The following is a 21,252-nucleotide window of genomic DNA, read 5'->3' as shown; positions in this document are numbered from 1 at the left end:
GAACTAGTACAACATTGTAGCTGGCTTATTCCAAGCCATCAGTGTTTTGGGGAGGACCTCAAAACATGTTCTTTTTGATGGTCAGTTAGTAGCATCTTCTTCATATAAGGAAAGCAGAAAAAATACCCATTTACTCAAGAAAAACTACAGAACTGAAATGGGTTCACAGTGGTATTAGTATCTATTACACATGAGAAGGAGTTGGACCAGCTGGAAGTTCATCTGTCAACACCAAGGAATTGATAGTAAGTTGATTCTGTTGTAGAGAGCCACTAAAACAATTTTAAAATACTCTAGTAGGATACGGCTGTTAATACCACTATCCTTTTTGCCTCTAATATAAACATTTTATACACAAGACTGCATTAGAAGAGAACAGTCTATTAACAAATATTTTAAATTTTTCTTTATTTCAGAACTGCCTTTATGTACAGACATCATAAAAAAATGCACATACACTGGAGATTTCTCAAGGAACTGGAGATGGAAATAAAAGTTAAGGGCAACTAGAAGAACTGAAATTGTCCCCCAAAAATTCTACGGATCACACGTCCTTAAATGTCCTTGATAACCTCTTCAAGTTCTTCCTTTGTGAACATGTGGAAATTCTGGCCAGGCTGCACTGTGGCTAGCTAGAAAGAAAACAGAGAAGGGTTAATAAACTGGGCTCCATTACCTTGCTTTAGTCCTCGCATGGTCAGGAGTTGTTGGTGATGCAGCTGTTCATTAGGAACTAAGGGATCTGCTGTCCCAGGGATAGCCTTTCCAGCAGCAGGTCCCTAAAATAGCTTGCTGACTCCAAAATAAAAACTCTTATTGACCAAATTTTCTATTTTGAGGTTAACCAACCACATAATAGTTAACCAAATGCCTGGCGTCATTGTCACTTCTTGAGATTACTTCAACAAGGATCACAAAAGCAGCAGTAAATTGGGGTCAGAACGTTTTTCTGTTGAAGATTTCTTTAGACAGGTTAGATTCTGAAATAGACAAGCATATTCACACACTTGCAAATTGAGCTTCTGTGGGACCCTGGGATACTTGGACACCCTGTACCTCAATTTATATCGGTATAATGGAGATAATAATAAGAATAGCACTTAACTCATACGGTTACTGCTGTTGTTCAGTTGCCAAGTCGTGTCTGACTATGTGTCAGTCCATGTAAAATGCTTAGACCAGTGCTTAAAACATTATAATAAGCACCACTTAATTTAACTATTATTGTTGGGTGCTATTTTCTATAAAATTGTCTATATGCTAACTTGGTAAGAAAAAGGTTTGTTTTGTGTTTTAAAAGGACTGGCCATGAAAAGATCCCATTAACAATGACAATAGGAAATCAGCTGTGACTCAAGGTATTTGTAAAATCCAGCAGTCCAGGTTATAACATATTTAAACAATATAAGACCAGAGGCAGGAGACAGTTAAGTTTCAAATTTAACCAAATCCCCAGGTTTCCCATCATCTCTACTGACAACACAGTCCCATGTTGCAGGGTAATACTGAGGAACAGGGACAACTTCATTTTTGCCTTCAGCTTTTGTGTTTGTTTGAGATGTCATTTCCTTATATTTTATTTTTTAACTTTAAAATTAAACATAGTAGGGCATTTTTTGAGTAATATTCACTACTGGTATTTAGTATAATTTGAAAACTGCCAAAATCAGCCCATCCAGTTCCATGATATGAACATGGAACTCTGCCTCAACTACAGGTAAAATTTAGAAAAAGATTACGGCTGCACATCTCAAAAGACCTGAAGATCTAGTCGAGGGACAGACTAAAAAAACCCTGCAGTCTCCACTAGATTCTCCTAAAAGATCTCTCCAAGTACCTGAAATGTCACAAGAGCCCCAAACACATTTGTAAAATATATGTCAAATAATTTACTGATATCCATATAGACCATAAGTTCTACTTCAAGGAAATTAAAATATACAAACACTTCCCTTAAGGACATGAGGACAGAGAGATACAAAGTCAGTAAACCAGAGGAAGACTGAGGGGCTAGAGAGTTTTTTGTCAAGTCACCTATGGCTCACAAGCTAGTCCTCCTAAACCACTACAGGGGCTAAAAACCAGAAACTGGGTAATCCTGAATTAGAATAGTCCTGTAAAACCAGGCTGCAAATCAATACTAATAGGACTTAAACCAAATACTGCCTTCAGGAAGGTACTCATCACTAGATGAGTAAAAATAAACCCTTGCATTTACATAATGATACATTTATTTACATAATGAATATGAAAGCTACTTTTCTATTCATCTCACTTTCAAAAAACCTCTGTGAGGCAGGTAAAAGTTATTTTAGTGATGTGATCAATAATTAGCTGCTAAGCACCTGTGTAGAAGTTATGGCCGTACAAGGCACTAGAGATCCAAAGATAAAGTCTGTCACTAAGGGTTACAGAGGCCAAGTGCTTCTAATGTCAGATAAGGGTTGCAACAGAGCCTGGCACACAGAGAAAGGACAAAGGAGCCATTTGGAGAGTCCAGGAAGGATTCAGGGGCAGCAATCTTAAGTAGCAGAGGGCAGGCTGAATATGCAAATACATAAAAGCATGAAACAAGATGGTGTATTTGCAAAACTGAAAGCAATTCTGAAAGGCTAGAGCAGAGGTTGCATATGAGATGAGACGAAATGGAGAGGTACTAGGAGTGAGAGCTCACAGAGACACAGTGTATTCAAGTGGTTAAAAGTACACATCCCCAAATAAGGCCTGGTTTCGAACCCTGACCCCACCATTTACCAATGCTATTACCCTGGGCAAGGTCCTACCTTCTCAAAGACTCAGTTTTCTCCTCTGTAAAATGGAAATAGGAACACCTAACCCATAGGGCTACTGTGAGGATTTAAAGATAATTGCATGTAAAATTGTTTTTTTTTCCTTTGCCTGTGCATGCCTGCTCAGTCATGTCTGACTCTTGGCAATCCCATGGGCTGTAGCCCGCCAGGCTCATCTGTCCATGGGATGATCCCAGCAAGAATAATGGAGTGGGTATCCATTTCCTCCTCCAGAGGATTTTCCTGACCCAGGGATCGAACTGCATCTCCTCCACTGGCATGCAGATTCTTTACCACCAAGCCACCCAGGAAGCCCTGGTTCCAGCACACTTGCTATTTAACCTTCCGACGTATGCTCAGTTACGTCCTATTCTTTGTGACCCCATGGACTGCAGCCTGCCAGGCTCCTCTATCCATGGAAATTTCCAGGCAAGGATACTGGAGTGGGTTGCCATTCCCTTCTCCAGGGGATCTTCCTGACCCAGGGATCGAACCTGTGTCTCTTGCATCTCCTGCATGTAAAATTAGCAATTTCTAATTGCATGTAATGATAATTTCAGGTAAAATTAACCTAACAGGTTAAACATATGCCTTAAGAGGTAGTAAATCATTGTGACAGGAAAAGAAGTTTGGAATTTATCTTGCAGACAATAAGAGTTGCAAAAGATTTTTTTAGCAGCTGGCTGCCCATACGTGTGTGCTGTGCTCAGTCATGTCTAACCCGTCTGTGACCCTACGGACTGTAACCCTCAGGCTCCTCTCCATGAGATTTTTCAGGCAAGAATACTGGATTGAGTTGCCATTTCCTCCTACAGGGTATCTTCCCAACTGAGGGATCGAACCAGTGTCTTCTGCATCTTCCACATTGGCAGATGGATTCTTTACCATTAAGCCACCTGGGAAGCCCCCTAGAAAAGACTTTTTAAAAGTGGAGAACAATCGAGATTAGCTACGCAATTCAGAAAATCCACTTCAGTAGCACAATGAAGTAGCAGGGGAAATGGAAACGAGGAGGGCAAGGCTACAGGCAGGAAGACTGGTTAGGAAATCTCTGAGAATATACAAGGCAGCAGACAAATGAGAGACTGAACAAGAGAAGGCCCTGAGAGGAGGGATGAAGAGGAGGCACTGATATGAGAGTTATTTAAGGAGGCAAAGGCACAAATCAGTGAAGACAAAGGGAGGTCAGTGTCTTCAAGGTTTCTGCTGTGAATGACAGGTACACTAGAGGTGTCATCAACCAGGATTAGAAATATGAGAAGAGGAAATGGTTTTCAGGAAAAACAACAAGTTTTAGAAGTGTCAAAAATTTGAGGTGTCTGCTTCAGAAAAAGTCATATGGTAAGTCTTAAAAATGACCATGAAATCTGATAAAGAGGAGTATGTTAGCAAGGGACAGTCTCGAAAATAACAGAAACCAATGGCAGTGATTGAGGAATAAATGAGAGTTGAGGCAGTGAGGACAATGAATACAGAATCATCATCTAGCAATTAAAGGTTAAAAAAGATGATTAATAGCAGTAAAATGTAACAGGCTCTTGAACCTCAAAATTATGAAGCTAAGTGAAAGCAGTGAGACACAAAAAGAATACACACTGTAATCCACTTATACGAAATTCTAGAAGATGCACAACAAACCTATAGTGACAAAAAGCAGATCAGTAACTAAAAAGGGGCATAAAGGAACTTTGGGGGATGACAGAAATGTTCTGTATCTTGATTGTGGTGGTAGACACAAGGGTAATTCATTTGTCAAGATTCACTGAACTGTAAACTTAAAATAGGTCCCCATTATAGCATGTACATTATACCTCAACAAAGTTGATCTTTCAAAAAGGATACTAGGTAGAGAGGCTGACAAAGGTGAGTTTAATTTTTTTTTTTTCCCCTAAAGAAAGATTCATTGGAAAAGACCCCGATGCTGGGAAAGATTGAGGGCAGGAGGAGAAGCATGTAACAGAGGATGAGATGGTTGGATAGCATCACCTTCTCAAGGAACACGAGTTTGAGCAAACTCTAGAGATGGTGATGGACAGGGAAGCCTGGTGTGCTGTAGTCCACGAAGAGTCAGACGTGGCTTAATGACTGAACCACAAGGTATAAACATACTTGAGAAACTGAGGACAAATACCTGTTCTAATGGGTTTGGTTGAAAACTGGTGATGAGAAGAGAAAGACAAAGGAATAACCAAGATAAAGTTTTCAAGGGTATGTCAATCCAAATTTAAGCGGGAGGAACTTTTATAAATTATTATTAAATGCATCATGCATTTCAGAATCCAGAATATTCCACTGAGCCTATAACTCAATAAAAAACCAAATAACCCACACTAAAAATGGGCAAAGGACTTGAACAGACATTTCTCTAGAGAAAATAAGGGGCTTCCCAGGTGGCTCGGTGGTAAAGAATCCAAGCAAGCCAAATGCCCCCAACCTCACATCCCAGCTCTTCTCAGATCGTCCCACCTTTACGCCAGCCCCTTGTCCTGGCATCCAATTTTGCCCCTTTTTCTGTGGCCGCAGAACCTGGTTCTACTGGTGACAGACTGATAACAATACTCTCCATTCTTCTGCCCATAAGTGGTCAATCCTCCTTCAGAGGTTTAATTCAAATATACATCTTCTCAGTCCATGAAGAGTACAGCTGAAAAGAATCCTGGTTAAGTGCTGACTAGTTTAATTTCTGATTTGTGATTCCAGCCTCAGTTGGCCTTTAAAAGTTTTTCTGAATTAAAACATACGCACACACCATGCCTCCAAGGGTAACCACTATCCTGACTTTTTACGACAATCTGTGATTCCAGCCTTAGCTAGTATTTTAATGTGATTCAGCAATCCTTTTACTCCTGTCTTCTCTCTTCCGTATTGAAGACACTTTTCCAAATATTTCCCATTCTTCTTAATTTCACTGTTGCATTCACCCACCCTCAGAAGGTGATCTAACAATCACCAGGGAAATATAATCCCTCTCTCCCAATTCATTTCCAAACTTACCTTATCATTACTTCCTTTCTTCCTATTTACGCTTAGGATGCTAAATTAGGGCATTCCTAATCTAGTCCATGTCTCTCCCGTGTCGTCTCTTATCTCCCCATCTTACATACATCTCACATTCCAACAATAAGACAAAATCCTCACGGTTCCCTTTGATGCCTGATGATGTCTTACATGTGCTATTTGCTTTTCCAGAATACCATTCTCTTCTCCCTTTTCCAAACGTCACTTCTTTCAGTAACCTTTCCTAATGTCCCAGTGTAAGTTATATGTTCCTCTGTCAATCCATTCTTATTGCTATTACAGAAGGATCAACTCAAGCTGTAACTATCTGTATGTCCTCTATACCACACAGTATACTATTAACACTTAAATTGGAACTGGACTTTCTGTGTCTGTATTCCTGGCATCTACTGATACATAGTACCTGGCATATAATGGGTATTCTATATAATGCTGAATCAATTCTACTTTCTAAAATGAACTCCTTCATTTGTACCATGTCTTCTCTCTCGAGAAATTTTCCATCACTAACTTCTGCTTTAAATTCTTTTAACATTTTTTCTATTCTCTTGTTTCTTTTCAGACTATAAAAGTATTTTCTAGTCTTTCCGTATCCTTAAAAAGACAAAAATCTTTTTCTTGAATGCTGCCCGCTGCTGCTGACATTAATTTCTTCTTGAGAAGGCAGCATATTCTTGTTTTGTCCTCTCAATCACTCCCCTTTCTTCTTTAACTCATCAAACTTTGGCTTCTGCTATTACTACTTTACTAGAATTGCTTACTCAAAGGAAACCAATAATTTCTTAAGAACTGAGCATATAAAAATGTGACTGTTTTGATCTATTTAATCTTTAGCAATGAGAGCTATGATATCTGAATAAAAATCAATAAAACAGAAAAGTACCTCTATGTTAGTTGCATTCAGCTTCTCCTCCATTACTTGTTTGAGGATTATGAGTGAAGATTTGATGGCTTCTTTCAGTGTCATAGACTTGAAACAAACAGGGTAAGAAGAGTAGCCATTAATTGTACATAACTCTTCTTTCCTACACAGATCCCCCTTGTAACCCCCACCTTTCTGAAAAAATGATTCAGCAAATATTAATAAATCAAACATCTTAGTAAGTACAGTGCATTATCTGTAGAATTCAAGTAAGTGGTGTATAAGTAGAGTACAGTTATTCAGAGGGGAAAAAAAAAGCCTTATTTTGAACCAGAACAAAGTCCCCAACTTTAATACAATAAGTGATCTTTGAAGGAGAAAGAGTTAAACTTCTCCAGTCCTTGTCTTTTAATTTAAAAACAAGAAAATACTGACAATATCCTATGAATAATTCCCAAATGATCTAGAAGGTAAGCTAATGGTTTAGAAAATCTGCTCTTTTCTTACCATTTTATACTTAATTTCCTGCACATGTAAAAGCAATACTGTGAAGGTTGCTATAAGCAGACATCCCTGCATGAACCCCCTGAATGACAAGCATGGCGGTCTTCAGCCACTACAGCGAGTCACCCAACACCAAGCCTTCCCATCCCACAAAGGTAAAAGCCCACTGGCTTGAAGAGCCAGGCTAGTCAACATAAAACGCTGAGTGAGCTGTGAAGATAAAGGATAAGCAAACTGTGGCATATCTACACCATGGTGTATCACTCATCAATAAAAAGAAACTACTGAAATGTTCAAGAACATGAACATCTCTCAAAAACAGTATGTTGAACAAAACGCAGACACAAAAACACAAACTGTATGGCTGTATTTATAAAAAGGCCAGACAAAACTAACCTACAATGGCAAATGTGGCTGAACGGCAGGGAGAGACTGACTGGAGAGGAGGCAAGCGTTTTGGGATGGGATGATGGAAGTGTTCTGCATTCTAAGTGGTGATTACCAGGGTACATACAATCATCAAAATTCATAGAACTGAACTCTTAGGTCTGTACATTTTATTGTATGAAATTCTACCCTGATTTTAAAAATAATAATAAAGGCATGAGAATGCTTAATTACCTTGTGGTAAACTTCTTGCAAGGAGCTCTGGGCACCCTCTGAAGCAGAGCCAATTGCTCGAGCATCACACTGTACAAAGGTTCCAGATGGGTCCATGTGAAACCTGCAAAACCATCAAAAAGAAGAGGATTAAAATGCTTAAGAATGGTGATATTTTCCATTACAAATGTCTCTCTAAAAAAATACAAATGCTTGGCCCTGCAGCCAGGAAATACCAAGGCATACATCCAAAAGATGTTCCATGGCTGGAGAAATCAGATCATTTAAAAAGTGTTTATGAAAACAAATAATTTCCTCTGGGATTTAGGGAAGTACATATAAATATACTTTATACATACAGTATATATAAATATGACACTTATGTATGACTATCCAAATACCATTTGAGGATAAGGATCAAATCAATATTCCAAAGCAAGGCTCTAAAACATATTTTGACTATAGTAACAAAGTTACTTCTCCTTTCTTTCCAGAAGTAGCACTGGTTCCAATAGGGATGCTCTTCATAAAATCCCCAAATTTGTCTTTGTGTAAGCAGCCCAGAATCACTCAACTTTATAGAATTAGAAGCCCTTCGCCTTTACAACTCTATAATAATCTTTTTCAATTGATAACCAACCAATCCCATCCAAAATGATAAAAAAGTCTCCCGAAAAGGAATCAGGAGAAAAATGATAAAACGGTACTTACAGTTGGGGTCCTTTTTCATCAACTCCTCCAAATAACAGCGCTACTCCAAAGGGACGGGACTAGAACCACAAATCAGAAGATATTAAGGTGAACAGCAGTGAAGTAAGAGGGCAAGGAGACCAGGGAAAGACATGCTCTGAGGACAGACATCCTAAGTCCCACAGCACAGCAAAGACAGCTTGGCACAATCACCACACTCACCATGGCACCTGGGTCTGCGTCTTCTTCTCCAAACTGGAGCGCCAGATTCGACACAGCCTGAGTCACACTCTCCACAGTCATGGTCTCATTGTAGGTGAACCAATGGTTCTAGAAGAGCAATGCATGGTCTACCTTTTAACAAGAAGGGCATTAAAAGTAGCCCACCACCTTACTACACACATCCCTTTGAAATGTGGTTGAAAACTGAAGGCTCAAGCTCGGGTGTGTTCTCCTTAACAATAAACTCAAATGTTTGAGACTGCATGAGAGGAGGAGGAATAGCTCTGGAAATAAAGTTATACCAAAAGGACTCTGGGCAATGATGGCTAGCGGATCGCTCCCCTGAAAAAGAGCTAACCCCTCAAGGAACCAAATTTAGTGTCTTCACAAAGTGAAAGTTAATAGCTGAGTGCCACTTTCCCTCAAAGATTCTACTTTATTATTCTGCTGGAGTTTAAACTGAATGACTTATTCTTACGTAAGTACTGACAGCAAACTTGCAAATAAGCACAAAGAATTTTTACCAATCAGGTATCTTTTTTTCTGACCAGTCTACTCTGCAGGCAGCAAGAGCTCAGTTAAAAAAAACAAAAAATCAGTATTCCTAAGCAGCATGTATCACCTGGTACATATCATTACTCACCACAGGAGAGCTGTCATATGCAAGCCTAGCAGCAAAGGGCAGGTGGGGCAAAACTCCTTTAGCTACCTCTACCTCCTGCTATGATGCTCCCACAGAAAGTCAATTAGGGAACAGAATGCAGTGCAATGCCTACTTTACATAAGGCAAATCAAGAAAAAGCAAGAGACTGTCAGCACTATTTACCAGGGCTTCCTTAGAGCCGTGATGGCTGGATGGCTAGACTCCAGCCTCAGAAAGTTACAACCAGGGGTTCTGCTCAAAATCACTCCCAAGAGCTACATCAGGTACTAACACAGATAGCTGCAGTATAGCCCAGGCAATGTATCATCACTAAACAAGGAACCCAAGCATCATGGTGAAAAGGAGAGTTGATGCTGATTTTACCTGTGTCTCCACTCTGGCTTTATCAATTAAAGTCTTAGCATCAGCAATTAGCCCACTCATGGCACAACCTGCAATGTAAAAGCAACAGTGACCCAGTAAGCCGAATCCTTGTAGAACTTTTTCTTCCACTCAGGAAATACTGAAATTTTGGAGTGAAACCACGGCAGCCAACCAGCAATCCCATAGCACTATACCCACAAAATTAAAAGAGGAAGTATCTGCACTGAACACAAGTATAATTATATCACTAACAAAAACCATCCACAGTGACACAGAAGTCCAGCTATTAAGAGAGGAGACAGAGGACAGCTAATCAAACATGAATTTTCATATTTACATACTCAAACATTCCTTTATCACTCTTTTTAGCCCATGCAAGCACTAACACTCCAATAGGAAAAATAAGGAAAAAAAATTTAAAAATAACTATCTCACTATGAACTACAGTGGAACACCCTAAAGTAAATAAAAAATCTTCTCACTTCCTGGCCAAACACCAACTAGTTATAGTAGAGATGGCCCAGGAAGTCGAGATTATGGCTATTACTTAATATGTCATGACTTAAATCCAAACTTCCAGCCTAAGTCTCACTCCCACAGTTCAGACCTATAAAGCCAAATGACTCCCTTAATATATCTGCATGGAGAGACCACAGATTCAACTCATTTCCCTTCTTGACTTCATCTTCTTCCCTGGCCCTCATAACCAATCAAAAATCCCAAATTCTATCGATCACTATCTGATTAGCCTGTCTGGTATTAACCCTTACCTCACCAATGTCTGGCCACTTCCTTGGCTAAAGCCCTCCTCATCTCTTTATTTAGACTGTTAAAAATTTTTCTGACCAGGTCTCCCTGCCTTCAGTTTCAGTCCCGTTCACTCTACCTTCAACACTACTGTCAGAATGGTTTTGCTAAAATTCTAATCTCATCATATCACCTCAATGCATACAATCTTTGATGTCAATGCAAAAGGATCAAGTTTAAAGTCTTTTGTATGGTAAAAAGGACTTTCACTCTTTGATCCCAGACTCATTTCTTACCATGTTACACCTCCCAGTCATCCCAAATTGCCGGTGCCAGGGTATTTTATATTTTACACCATCACAGGTTTGCTCTTTTCTATACGCTCTGATCACAAAGCTCTCCCCTGCTACACTCAGACACTTACTCGTTTGGTAAATACCTCCTTATCCTTTAGGATTCAGCTCGGCTCAAGCGTCACCCTTATGGAATTATGTTCTAAAAGCCTCACTACCACAGGCCCCAGGCAAAACTAAGTATTTCCCTAATTATACTTTTATTGAGCATATGCCACAGTCTTTCTTAATATCTACATCATTTAATTGCATTGACTTATTTACATGTTTATCTCTGTGATTAAACTGCATGCTCCTAGAACACAAAGGACTATGTCTATGTCTCTCTCTTTTCTGTGTCCCAGGTATTTAGCACAAAGTCTGGCACATAGTAGATTGTCACTTTGTTGAATGAAGTGACCCTGACCTACCTCCAAAAAGTAGATGAGATGGCTTGAGATAGACACGATATTCTAATCCTTAAAGACTAAATCTCAGTTTCTGTATCTATGAAAGAGATAGTGTCAAGCTTCCTTCGTCACCATGCCATTTGGTTCTGAGGTCTTCAAGCAATTAATTATTTTATCAATGTTTCATTAATTAGATGACTAGATAGGTTAAGAAAATGTGGGCAGTCAACTAAAATACCATGCTATGAATAAGTAGAACTACTCCTTATATAACAATGATGCCAGAAGTTACAGGAGGGGAATTTATTAGAGACCCAAAAGGGGAGGAAGGGAAGGCAGGGTGAGATAGAATAAAATGATAAATCTGAAAACAGAGGAAGAGTAGTGACCTGGGTCAAAGTCTATTATCTTTATACTCTCTGCACCTCTGTCACTCTGAAGATCTTTAAGAATTTCTCTTTTCTCAGTGGACACCCCAAACTTCCTACACTATAATTCTGCTCCAGGTGGTCTCCCATTGTTATACATCCATGAAGATCCAGTCATCATAGGGAGCTGGCCTATGATTCAACTTTTATATATTTCAATAACCATTATAAGTGCCAAGTCTAAATGTGAGGGAGAAAGGGACTTCTGGGAATAGATGAATCCTACAACTGCTTCCTACTACCGATACTATGCACAATGGCCTGGAAAGCAACAGCTAACAAGGGAATAAGATGTTCACCTAATGAACCTCCCTTGGAAAATCAAAGAAGACTGATGAACTCAGCAAGATCCTACAGAACAGTCTTCCCCTACTTCTTACCTATGTGAGCATCAATCTCCACAATTTTCTCAATGCTGCTGGGCTCCATGAGTGGAGAGGTTATTCTCTTCTCCACAGCTAGGCATACACCCTCTGATGTCTGGATCCCGATGGCTGTGGAACCAAGCTAAAGAAAAACAGGTTATGGTTATCACAGAGAAGTCAAAGAATAGTCTCACCTACTCACCAGAAATCTCTGTGTGTATCTTCACAGGATAGACGCTTCAATCAGTCATATCTAGTACACAGAGAGAACAGCAGTCCCCTAATAAATAATGTACTGTTCCCGTCAGTGGCAAGACCATTGATTTACAGAATTCTGTGCTTGTAAAGGGGAAGTTCAATAAGGTCTTCAAAATGTCTGGAAAACAATCAACTCTAGTGCCAACTTTTTGGAGAGGGGTAGGTTCTAAAGTCCTAAACATAGTGGATGAGAAATAATACAACTATAATGTTTCTTTTGGACTTGGTATCTTTTTACCTCTGCTACCCTGAATTATCCCAAAAGGTGATACCCCTCAAATCTATATGACCTCCAGAAAAGTACTTAGCTTAAAAAAATTTTTAAAAAAAGGAAAGAAAGAAAAAGAAACACCAACAGCAACATAAAAATCTCTCTCAAGGTCACTAGCAGTCTACAGTATAGCTTGATTTCATCCCTCCAGCTGCACACTATCCTAGTCACCCACCCTTCATCTCACATCTGCAAAATGGGGATAATAATAACAATATCTATACATAAAGGAGGGTAAACACACTAATACATAAAACACTTAAAATGGCAACTTGCACATAATAAACGAGCAACAGATGTTAGCTGTTTTATGTGCCAAGATGACTTCAACAGCCGCCTACTTAGCCTCCCCATCTTTAATCTCTCTCCCAATGCATTGTTCATGGATAGCCTGACTGACACAGTAATATGCTATTTTCATTATACTTCTTCTGTGAAGAACCAATGTCTCCCTATACTGCCTACAACATAAAATCCAAGCAAGCTTCCAGAGTTCTCAAAACCTAATCATACTTTTCTCTTCCAACTTTATTAATGCATTATCCTCCAACCAGATTCCCCAGTTGCAGCCAAATCCATTTTCTCATGCCACGTCATCCCCTGCATCTGCACCTCTGCCATGCCGTCATCCCTGGAATACTCTCTTTCCTTTTCCAATCCAAATCCCACTCCATCATTCATAAAGTCTCCCAGGACTATATGTGCTTGCTCCTCTAAGTAATCATTTTTTTCACTTAGTTCTACAAAGCAATGACTGTCAGTGTGAGCATCAGATTCCTGGAGTCTGTTATCACAAAGTATTCGAGTGAATTTCTTTAATCATTGTGCATAACGTGCTTTCAACACATATGCAGACTGAATGATCATAGCTCATACATATCTGCATTATTTTTCAAATGTACAAAATTATGACCTTATTTTTTGTTGTTTTTGAGTCACTAAGTCGTGTCCGACTTTTTGCGACCCCATGGATGGTAGCATGCCAGGCTCTGTGGGGCTGTCCAGGAAAGAATACTGGAGTGGGCTGCCATGACATTATTTAGAAGTGTTACTAAATGTGTATATCTGCTTTTCATTATATATTTTCTTAATCCACGGTACATGCATAACTGCAGGAAATGAACTGTCAAAGAATTTTATGTAAAAAATGAATGCTCTTACTTCTGAGTAAAGATGTAGACTGAATATGTACATTAGCTCGACTCCTTCCCCAAGCCTGAGGATAGGAGATTAAAGGGTGTAAGCATGGGTAGGATAAATATACTAGGACAAAGAGAAAGGCACAGCCACAGAAACAACAAAACTTCCAAGAAAGAAGGTGGGGAAGTGATACTTTATTTAGCAGACACAAGAAACCCAAATCCTCAGCTAAGTAAAGAAAGCACAGACGCAACCTGATTTATATCACAGGACCACCCCACTACTGGTGCTCAAAAAGGGAATGATGGCAACAAGGACCTCTGGGAATAGAAGTGCAACAGCTAAAAATTACAAGATTAGTTCAGTGTGTGCTTAAGAAACAGATTTCCAGATCCCTTACTCCACGCTGTAAAGCTAGAGTATGCCCCCCACTCCCACTCGTGCAGATGACTCTGGAAAGCATAAAAATGAGGGTGTCTACATTGGAGGACACCAGGCACGTTCAAAGGCAGGAGTACCACTGTCAGAACAAGGGGGTTAAGTAAAAACTGACAAGCTTAATGTTACAAATCCCAACCTTCTTCCCCTACGCTGCTCTTAGAAGTGAGTAGCCAAAAATACCCTTCAGGCATAACATAAGAGGAAGTTTTCTCTATAGCAGGAGTTTTCAAATATTCTGATCCAAATCTACATTAAGAAATATATTCTACACCACGACCAAAATGTACTAATAGATACAAAGAAATAAATATAATAGAAACAAAGTTTCATGAGAAAAAGAAAAGAAATCACCAACACTATGGGCAAGGCATCCTGAAATCCACTGCTCCATTTCACTTAAAAAGAGAGATGCTCCTACTACCTGCTAAATTGACCCAATGCCCACTAATTCAAGATCTGCAGTTCAAAAAAATTTATCTAAAGAATCTAGCTAGTTCAAGGGGAAAAAAACCTAAAGAAAAAAAAATTTTTTAATCCTTGAAGAATTAAAGTATTCTTAATTCTTTAATAAAGCAGACATGAGAAATCCAAATCCTAAGCTAAGTAAAGTCCAGAAGCAACCTGATTTATGTCATATCATTTTAAGGATAAAATGATAAAACAATGCAAGAGGGAGTTAAAGGAAGATGACAACAGAAGATCCTAAATGTACAGCTATGCAACAGGCCCAAAGAATCAGTCCAGGTGGCAGCAGGTAAGAGGCTCAAAGATTTAAGAATCTTTAACAGGATACTTAATGTGCCTGGGTGTTTTGAGAGGATACATAACTTGGAGACCTTGGGGATGAATTATTGATATTTACATACTAAATCAGGCAAATTTTTTAAAAAGAATTAGTAACTCTCAGGAAAACAATATTGTGAGGAAACAGAGAAACAGTTCAGGTAGCTGGTCCATCATTTTCTGCTCACTATCTATTACAATGCTTCCACCTTTACTTCTACATCTTCAACTAAGAATCTGCTTTGCCCTTTTCCAGACTGTCATACAATCATTTTCCCCAAAATACACTTTTTAGAAGAGGTTATTTAGAGGCAAACACAACAGTTCTCTTCAAATATGGGAGGAACTGTCTTACGGAAAAGGTTTAAACATCCTATATGGTTCAAGGGTAAAACTAGGGCCAACTGAAGAAAATTTCATGAAGGTAGACTCTTGATTCAATACAGGATAAATTTCTAAACCATTATGCCCTATTTTCAAACAGAATGAGCTATCTAGTGAGAAAATATTCTGTCACTAGAACTATAAAAACAGAACCTGTTTGGGGGATGTACAGGTGATTGAAACAGTGAAGAACTGGACTAGATCAGTAATTCTCAATACTTGCTAGACACTAGAATCACCGAGGGAGTTCTTAAAATACTGACGCCTAGACCTCATTCTCCTAGACCTAATTTAGATTTAAATCAGAATTTAGACTATCCACAATCCAACAAAGAGAGGTTCCCACATAACTAAATTTCAGTATATAGTTTACTTTCTAACTAATTTTTTGAAAACTGGTTTGAACTATTCAATTTTGTTGTTAGATTACAGAACACATCTCTTATTCAATCCCAAAAACATCTAGTACAAATTGACAAATTTACCAACAAAAATACAGGTGATCAGTTAAATAATTTGTTCAAGAAGGCAAAATATCTCGCAGGTGCTAACTTAGGAATTCTATACCCCTCTCTTTGTAGTTAAGAACATTACAAACACAAACATGTCCTTCCAACCCCACTAAGAAAAAGTACTTACATAACTGTGAAGCAGTTATTTGTTTAAAAAGCTTTCAAATAGTTGGGACTGAATCTGTTATAAAAATGGTTAATTGTGCCCAACACTGTAAATCAACTATACTTCAATTAAAATACTTTTATGGTTAACTGTGATTGATTAAAGGGAGATAAAGAACATTTTCTAAAGAAATTATTTAAATACATTTATTCCAAATGCTCTGCCAGCAAAGCATTAAACATGAAATTTCAAAAACTATCCCACTTGATACTACTTGATACTATACCTTGATAGCTTCAATGGCATATTCGACTTGAAATAATCTTCCTTCAGGAGAAAAAGTATTCACGCCCCTATAATTAAAAAAAAACAAAAAGGTATTAAAATTTTCAGAGAAAAGAAAAAAAAAAACAAACAAACTGTAGAGACATTATACTCAAGTTCCCTGACATCTAGCTCAGATGTGCATATTGTTGTTATTCTCTTTTAACCACAACAATCTTCTATTTTTTTGGTATTAACAGTTTTTCAAGAGAATGGAACCTATATACAAAACCCTTCTGTTCCACTCCCCGAGTATCTTCAAACTGATCAAATGAGAATAGGTGACTTTCTGCCTCAAGCCTGAATCAATTTGGAATCCCTTTGGTAAAGTCATGCCCCCAAACTATCAGGCAATTCTCAAGAAAATGTGCATTTATTCTTATCCTCTTTCCATTATGTGAATTTGACATTTCTTTTTAGTAGAAATCAGCCACAGGGACGTTTCTCTGTTTATTCCTATGAATCAGTATTGTTATCAGAACAACAGAAAGATCTGTGTGGTTCCTAAAACCTAACCTGATTAATCTACTCAATATCTTATACTAATTATATGCCAGAATGCTCTTCTCCCTTAAACAATTCCCAGCCTTTCTTTGCTCCAGTCTGTTAGAAATTCCTTTGGAAAAGAGGCAGCATAGTCTTAGCTATACAAGCTTTCAACACGTGATGGACACTAAGAATATTTGAACAAATAAAAGTAAATTGCTGTGTTCCTTGGTTTATGGAATCTGGAGTTTATAACATATAACTATCATGATAAAGAGCAGTGTTTTCAAATTTGTTTTGTCAAAAACTTTTTCCCCCAAAAGAAATATGTGTGTGTGTGTGTAACTCCCAAACATAAAACAGATAATAAAGGTTGATGTTTACTGCATGTCTACTATATGCCTAGCACTGTTATAATCCTAGAAATGACAACACACTTAATCTTCAAACAATCCCATGAAGTAACTAAAGCAGATACTATTTTAGAGAAGAGGAAACTGAGATACAAAGAGGTTGAGTAATTTGCCCAAAGTCACTCAGCATATAAGCAGCAGAGCTGGAATGAGAATTCAGGCTTCTATCAGGACTCAAAGGAGAATCTCACCATTCCAGCCTCTCATTTTCCCCAGAGGTGCTTTTCCTAAGGTGATTTAAAAGAAAATTTATGAATCTAAAGAACAGTTTTTTAAAAATCACTGGGAGGGCAGTCAGGGCAGAAGACCTGGGATTAAATTCTAGGTGTGTCACCTACTAACTTTCCTTCTCTCAAATGGAAAAAAAACAAACAAACAAACACCTATCCTGCTTCTGTCACAATACAAGTGGTACTGAATGGCACAGATTATGAAAGTGAAAGTTTAGTAGCTCAGTTATGTCCGACTCCTTGCGACCCCATGGACTGTAGCCTACCAGGCTCCTTCGTCCATGGGATTTTCCAGGCAAGAATACTGGAGTGTGCTGCCATTTCCTTCTCCAGAGGATCTTCCTAACCCAGAGATCAAATCCAGATCTCCCACAACATAGGCAGCAGACGCTTTACCGTGTGAGTCACCAAATTACTCTGTGAATATGAATACAGTATTTTCGCTCTAATTCAGGAACTTCATCCTGGGGAAGTATTCCCATATCTTCTCTAATATGGGCTCTGCTCTTGACCCTCTTTTCAAACTTTCCCTGGATTACTTCATCTATGCTAAGCACTGCTGCTGCTGCTAAGTCGCTTCACTCGTGTCTGACTCTGTGTGACCCCACAGATGGCAGCCCACCAGGCTCTCCCGTCCCTGGGATTCTCCAGGCAAGAACACTGGAGTGGGCTGCCATTTCCTTCTCCAATGCATAAAAGTGAAAAGTGAAAGTGAAGTCGCTCAGTCGTGTCTGACTCTTAGGCTAAGCACTAACTACTTCCAAATCTCTATTGCCAGTTTGACCTCTTTCCTCGTTAATCTGAATGTCTTCTGAGTTTCCACATGGATATCCCATTAATACCAAACACTTAACACTTTCCAATCATATTGATATATCTTAAATCCAGTCATCCTTTCGAAATCAGCTCCACCTGCTGCCGTTCCTACTTCATTTTCTACTTTAAGACACCTCCCATCTCCCAGTCTCCCAGGCTAGAAAGTTCTGAATGATCTGACTCAATCCTTCCCTTTCCCCATATTAGTGCATGAGTGCTCAGTCTCTTCCATCGTGTTGGACTCTGCGACCCCATGGACTGTAGTCCAACAGGCTCCTCTCTGTCTGTGGGATTCTCCAGGCAAGAATACTGGAGTGGGTTGCCATTTCCTCCTCCAGGGGATCTTCCCGACCAAGGGATGAACCTCCAGCTCCTGCATGGCCTGGCAGATTCTTTACCACTGAGCCACTGGGAAGCCCTTTCCCATATTAACCATATGCCAAGTCATAGCAATTTAAATCATTTCCTCCCCCACAGTAACTCAACTCTCCCTTCCATTCTCAACGCCCTCATTACCTTTCACCTAACTATGACAGCCGTCTAACTGGTATTGACTCCTTCCTCTAATCCAGTCAATTAATTGCTACAAAATACAATTATGACTATGTAACTTAAAATGATAATTAATGGCACAAAATAAGACCCAAACCCTTCAGCTTCAAATTAAAAACCACCCAATACCTAGCACCAGTGTTTTTCTCTGAACTCCCCCTATTCCCATATGTGTATCATATGTGCCAGAAGCCTAGAATTTTCCCAAACATGAACTGTGCTTTCCCATGGCCCCTCCTCTGTTCATCTTATATTCTCTCCCTCAAAACTATTGACTCTTACTGTGCATGTTTATTAAATTCTTACTCCTAAACTCAGTTTAAATATCAACTCCTTCTAAAGTTTTCCATAATCCCCTTATAATATCAAATGCAACCTCTGTCATTAAAACTCCCATAGTGTTGATTTCAGCTTCTCTAATGACAGGAACACATTTCTGACTTATACTGTAGTTACTTTTGTAAATAGTGGTGTGGTTTTTTTGGCCATACCTCATGTAGTCATGTAGTTGACTACAGCTTGCAGGATCTGTTCCCCAACCAGGGATCCAACCTGCACCCTCAGCAGTGAAAGCCCAGAATTCTAACCACTGGACCACCAGAGAATTCTCCTGTTAAGTAGTTTTTAAAGGACAGTCTCCCATACGAGAGAACAAGGATCACGAATTTTGTTCACGGCTGTATGATCAGCAACTATAAGAGTGCCTTGTACACAGCAAGCATTTAAATATATGAGCTAAGCTGACTATATTTTAGGCATTCTTACAAAGATACAATGAAGGAGGAAATGGCAACCCACTCCAGTATTCTTGCCTGGAGAATCCCATGGACAGAAGAGCTTGGTGGGCTACAGTCCATGTGGTCGCAAAGAGTCAGACACGAGTGAAGCGACTCAGCACGCACGCAGGAGGATACACAATGAGTAACACAAAGCAGTTAATAAAGATGTTAAGTAAATGACCACAACAACCTTAACAAAGGTTTTCTGATAAGGACAATTTTCATCATACACACCCTTACTCAAAATTTTATCACACAAAGACGATTCTCTTCATTGTTCTAGAAAATAAATACCGACTAACAAAGTCATTTTATAGGATGGTAGGAAAAAGTCAGTTTTAAAGCCTCACATACATCTTCTGAGTCAGTAAAGTTTTTTTTTAGAAGTAGCAGTTCTAAGTGATATAAAACTTTCAACACAGTTCAACATATACTTGAAAAGAAATGCAGCTTCTCAAAGTCACCTAGAAAAGAGAAAACATCTGCCTTTCCTGGCCTCAAAATTTTTCAACAACTTAACAGCTATGTGAATCGTAACTGATCAAAACAGAAACTGAAAGTAAAAATGTCTACAGCATAAGTATATACAACTTAAGGTTTTTTCTTTTAAATAGATAGAACAATCTCACAGCTTTGATTTCAAAAAAGGGTTTGGTTTTCGACACACTTAAAGCAACTTCCCTTAAACTTTTTAAAAAGTCAAAAAGGCTGTTTGAATCACCATGATGACAAAACTCTTGAGAATCACTCTAAATTCCAGTTCCCACAAAATCAGACTCCAGACACTGCATCTTGGCAAAGCTGAGTCTTCCTTCGCTCCTCTGCAGAAACTAGACATTCCAGGACGCCCTACTACATCTCAATCAAAGGAACAGCAGCTTTATTCCCACAACTAAGAAACGGAAAACGAGGCTGTCCTACTAGAAAGAAAAGGGAGCTGAAACCATCTAACCCATTAAGTGATCCCTAATTGCTTTTTCTTCCAGGTAGTGCGTTTACTTTTAAAAGGCAGTCATACTCAGCACAAAAAGAAGGGGAGAGAGGGTGACTCTTGGCCTTCCCCGGGTTAAAGGTCAGAGTTCCGCGCCCCATCAGCCTTCTTTGCCGAAGCACAAAGCGGAGCTTCACGCTTCCGCACCGACTTGGGACCCAGCAGTGACTCAGCGGTAGGACAACTGAGGCCGATGGGCGCAAATCTAGCCTGGGGAACACAGCGGACGCCTGGGAAAGGGAGGAGACCCACCGGCTGGGCCAGAATTCGGGTTCGTGGGGCTGCCCCGATGACACGGCAGAACCCAGGCCCAGACCGGGCCCCGAGTCCGCCCACCCGTTACCTGACCCCATTCCCTCCAGTCATACAGACCTGTCATACTCAGACCGGGTGAGAAACATGGTAAGGGCAGGAGAAAGCGGCAGTGGCTATACTCCGGGATTCTTAGAGCCAACACGAGTCCACCTGCAACCAACTCACCCACACCGCCACACAGCCAGGACCACTCTCCCAGCTGCGCGTGCGCTCGCCACCTCTTCAGCCCGCCCTCCCGTCCCTGTCTCTTATTGGTTGGTCGGAGTTCCCGCCGAGGTGATTGGACCAACGAGCTAACCCGGAGGCCAAGGGAGGGCGGGACAAAGGTCGTTCTTCCGTTTTAAATCGCCAGTGGTTGCTAGGGGCGCTCGGAGCTGAAGGCGTGTGGTGAGAGTTTACTTTTTAAGAGTTGTTGTGAACCCGTGCCAAGATTGTCAACTGGGGAATTTTATGGCGA

At 39.6% G+C, this 21,252-nt stretch overlaps 1 protein-coding gene across 1 annotated transcript; it reads right to left on the bottom strand.

Moving 5' to 3' along the window:
• Positions 1–391: 391 nt before the first annotated feature.
• PSMA5 (proteasome 20S subunit alpha 5) lies at positions 392–21,011 on the bottom strand. The gene is made up of 9 exons (XM_065907495.1): positions 20,853–21,011; positions 16,176–16,242; positions 12,010–12,136; positions 9,713–9,780; positions 8,686–8,793; positions 8,485–8,543; positions 7,795–7,897; positions 6,691–6,777; positions 392–632 (listed from the first exon to the last, which is right to left on the bottom strand). Exons 1-9 carry the CDS (start codon positions 20,879–20,881, stop codon positions 555–557), a joined length of 726 nt encoding a protein of 241 aa, XP_065763567.1. The 5' UTR covers positions 20,882–21,011; the 3' UTR covers positions 392–554.
• Positions 21,012–21,252: the final 241 nt, after the last annotated feature.

This window comes from Muntiacus reevesi, chromosome 1 (genome assembly GCF_963930625.1).
Source record: "Muntiacus reevesi chromosome 1, mMunRee1.1, whole genome shotgun sequence".
Lineage (NCBI taxonomy): Eukaryota > Metazoa > Chordata > Mammalia > Artiodactyla > Cervidae > Muntiacus > Muntiacus reevesi.
Note: the sequence above shows the minus strand (reverse complement) of the source record. Positions and strands in the feature narration are given on the sequence as shown.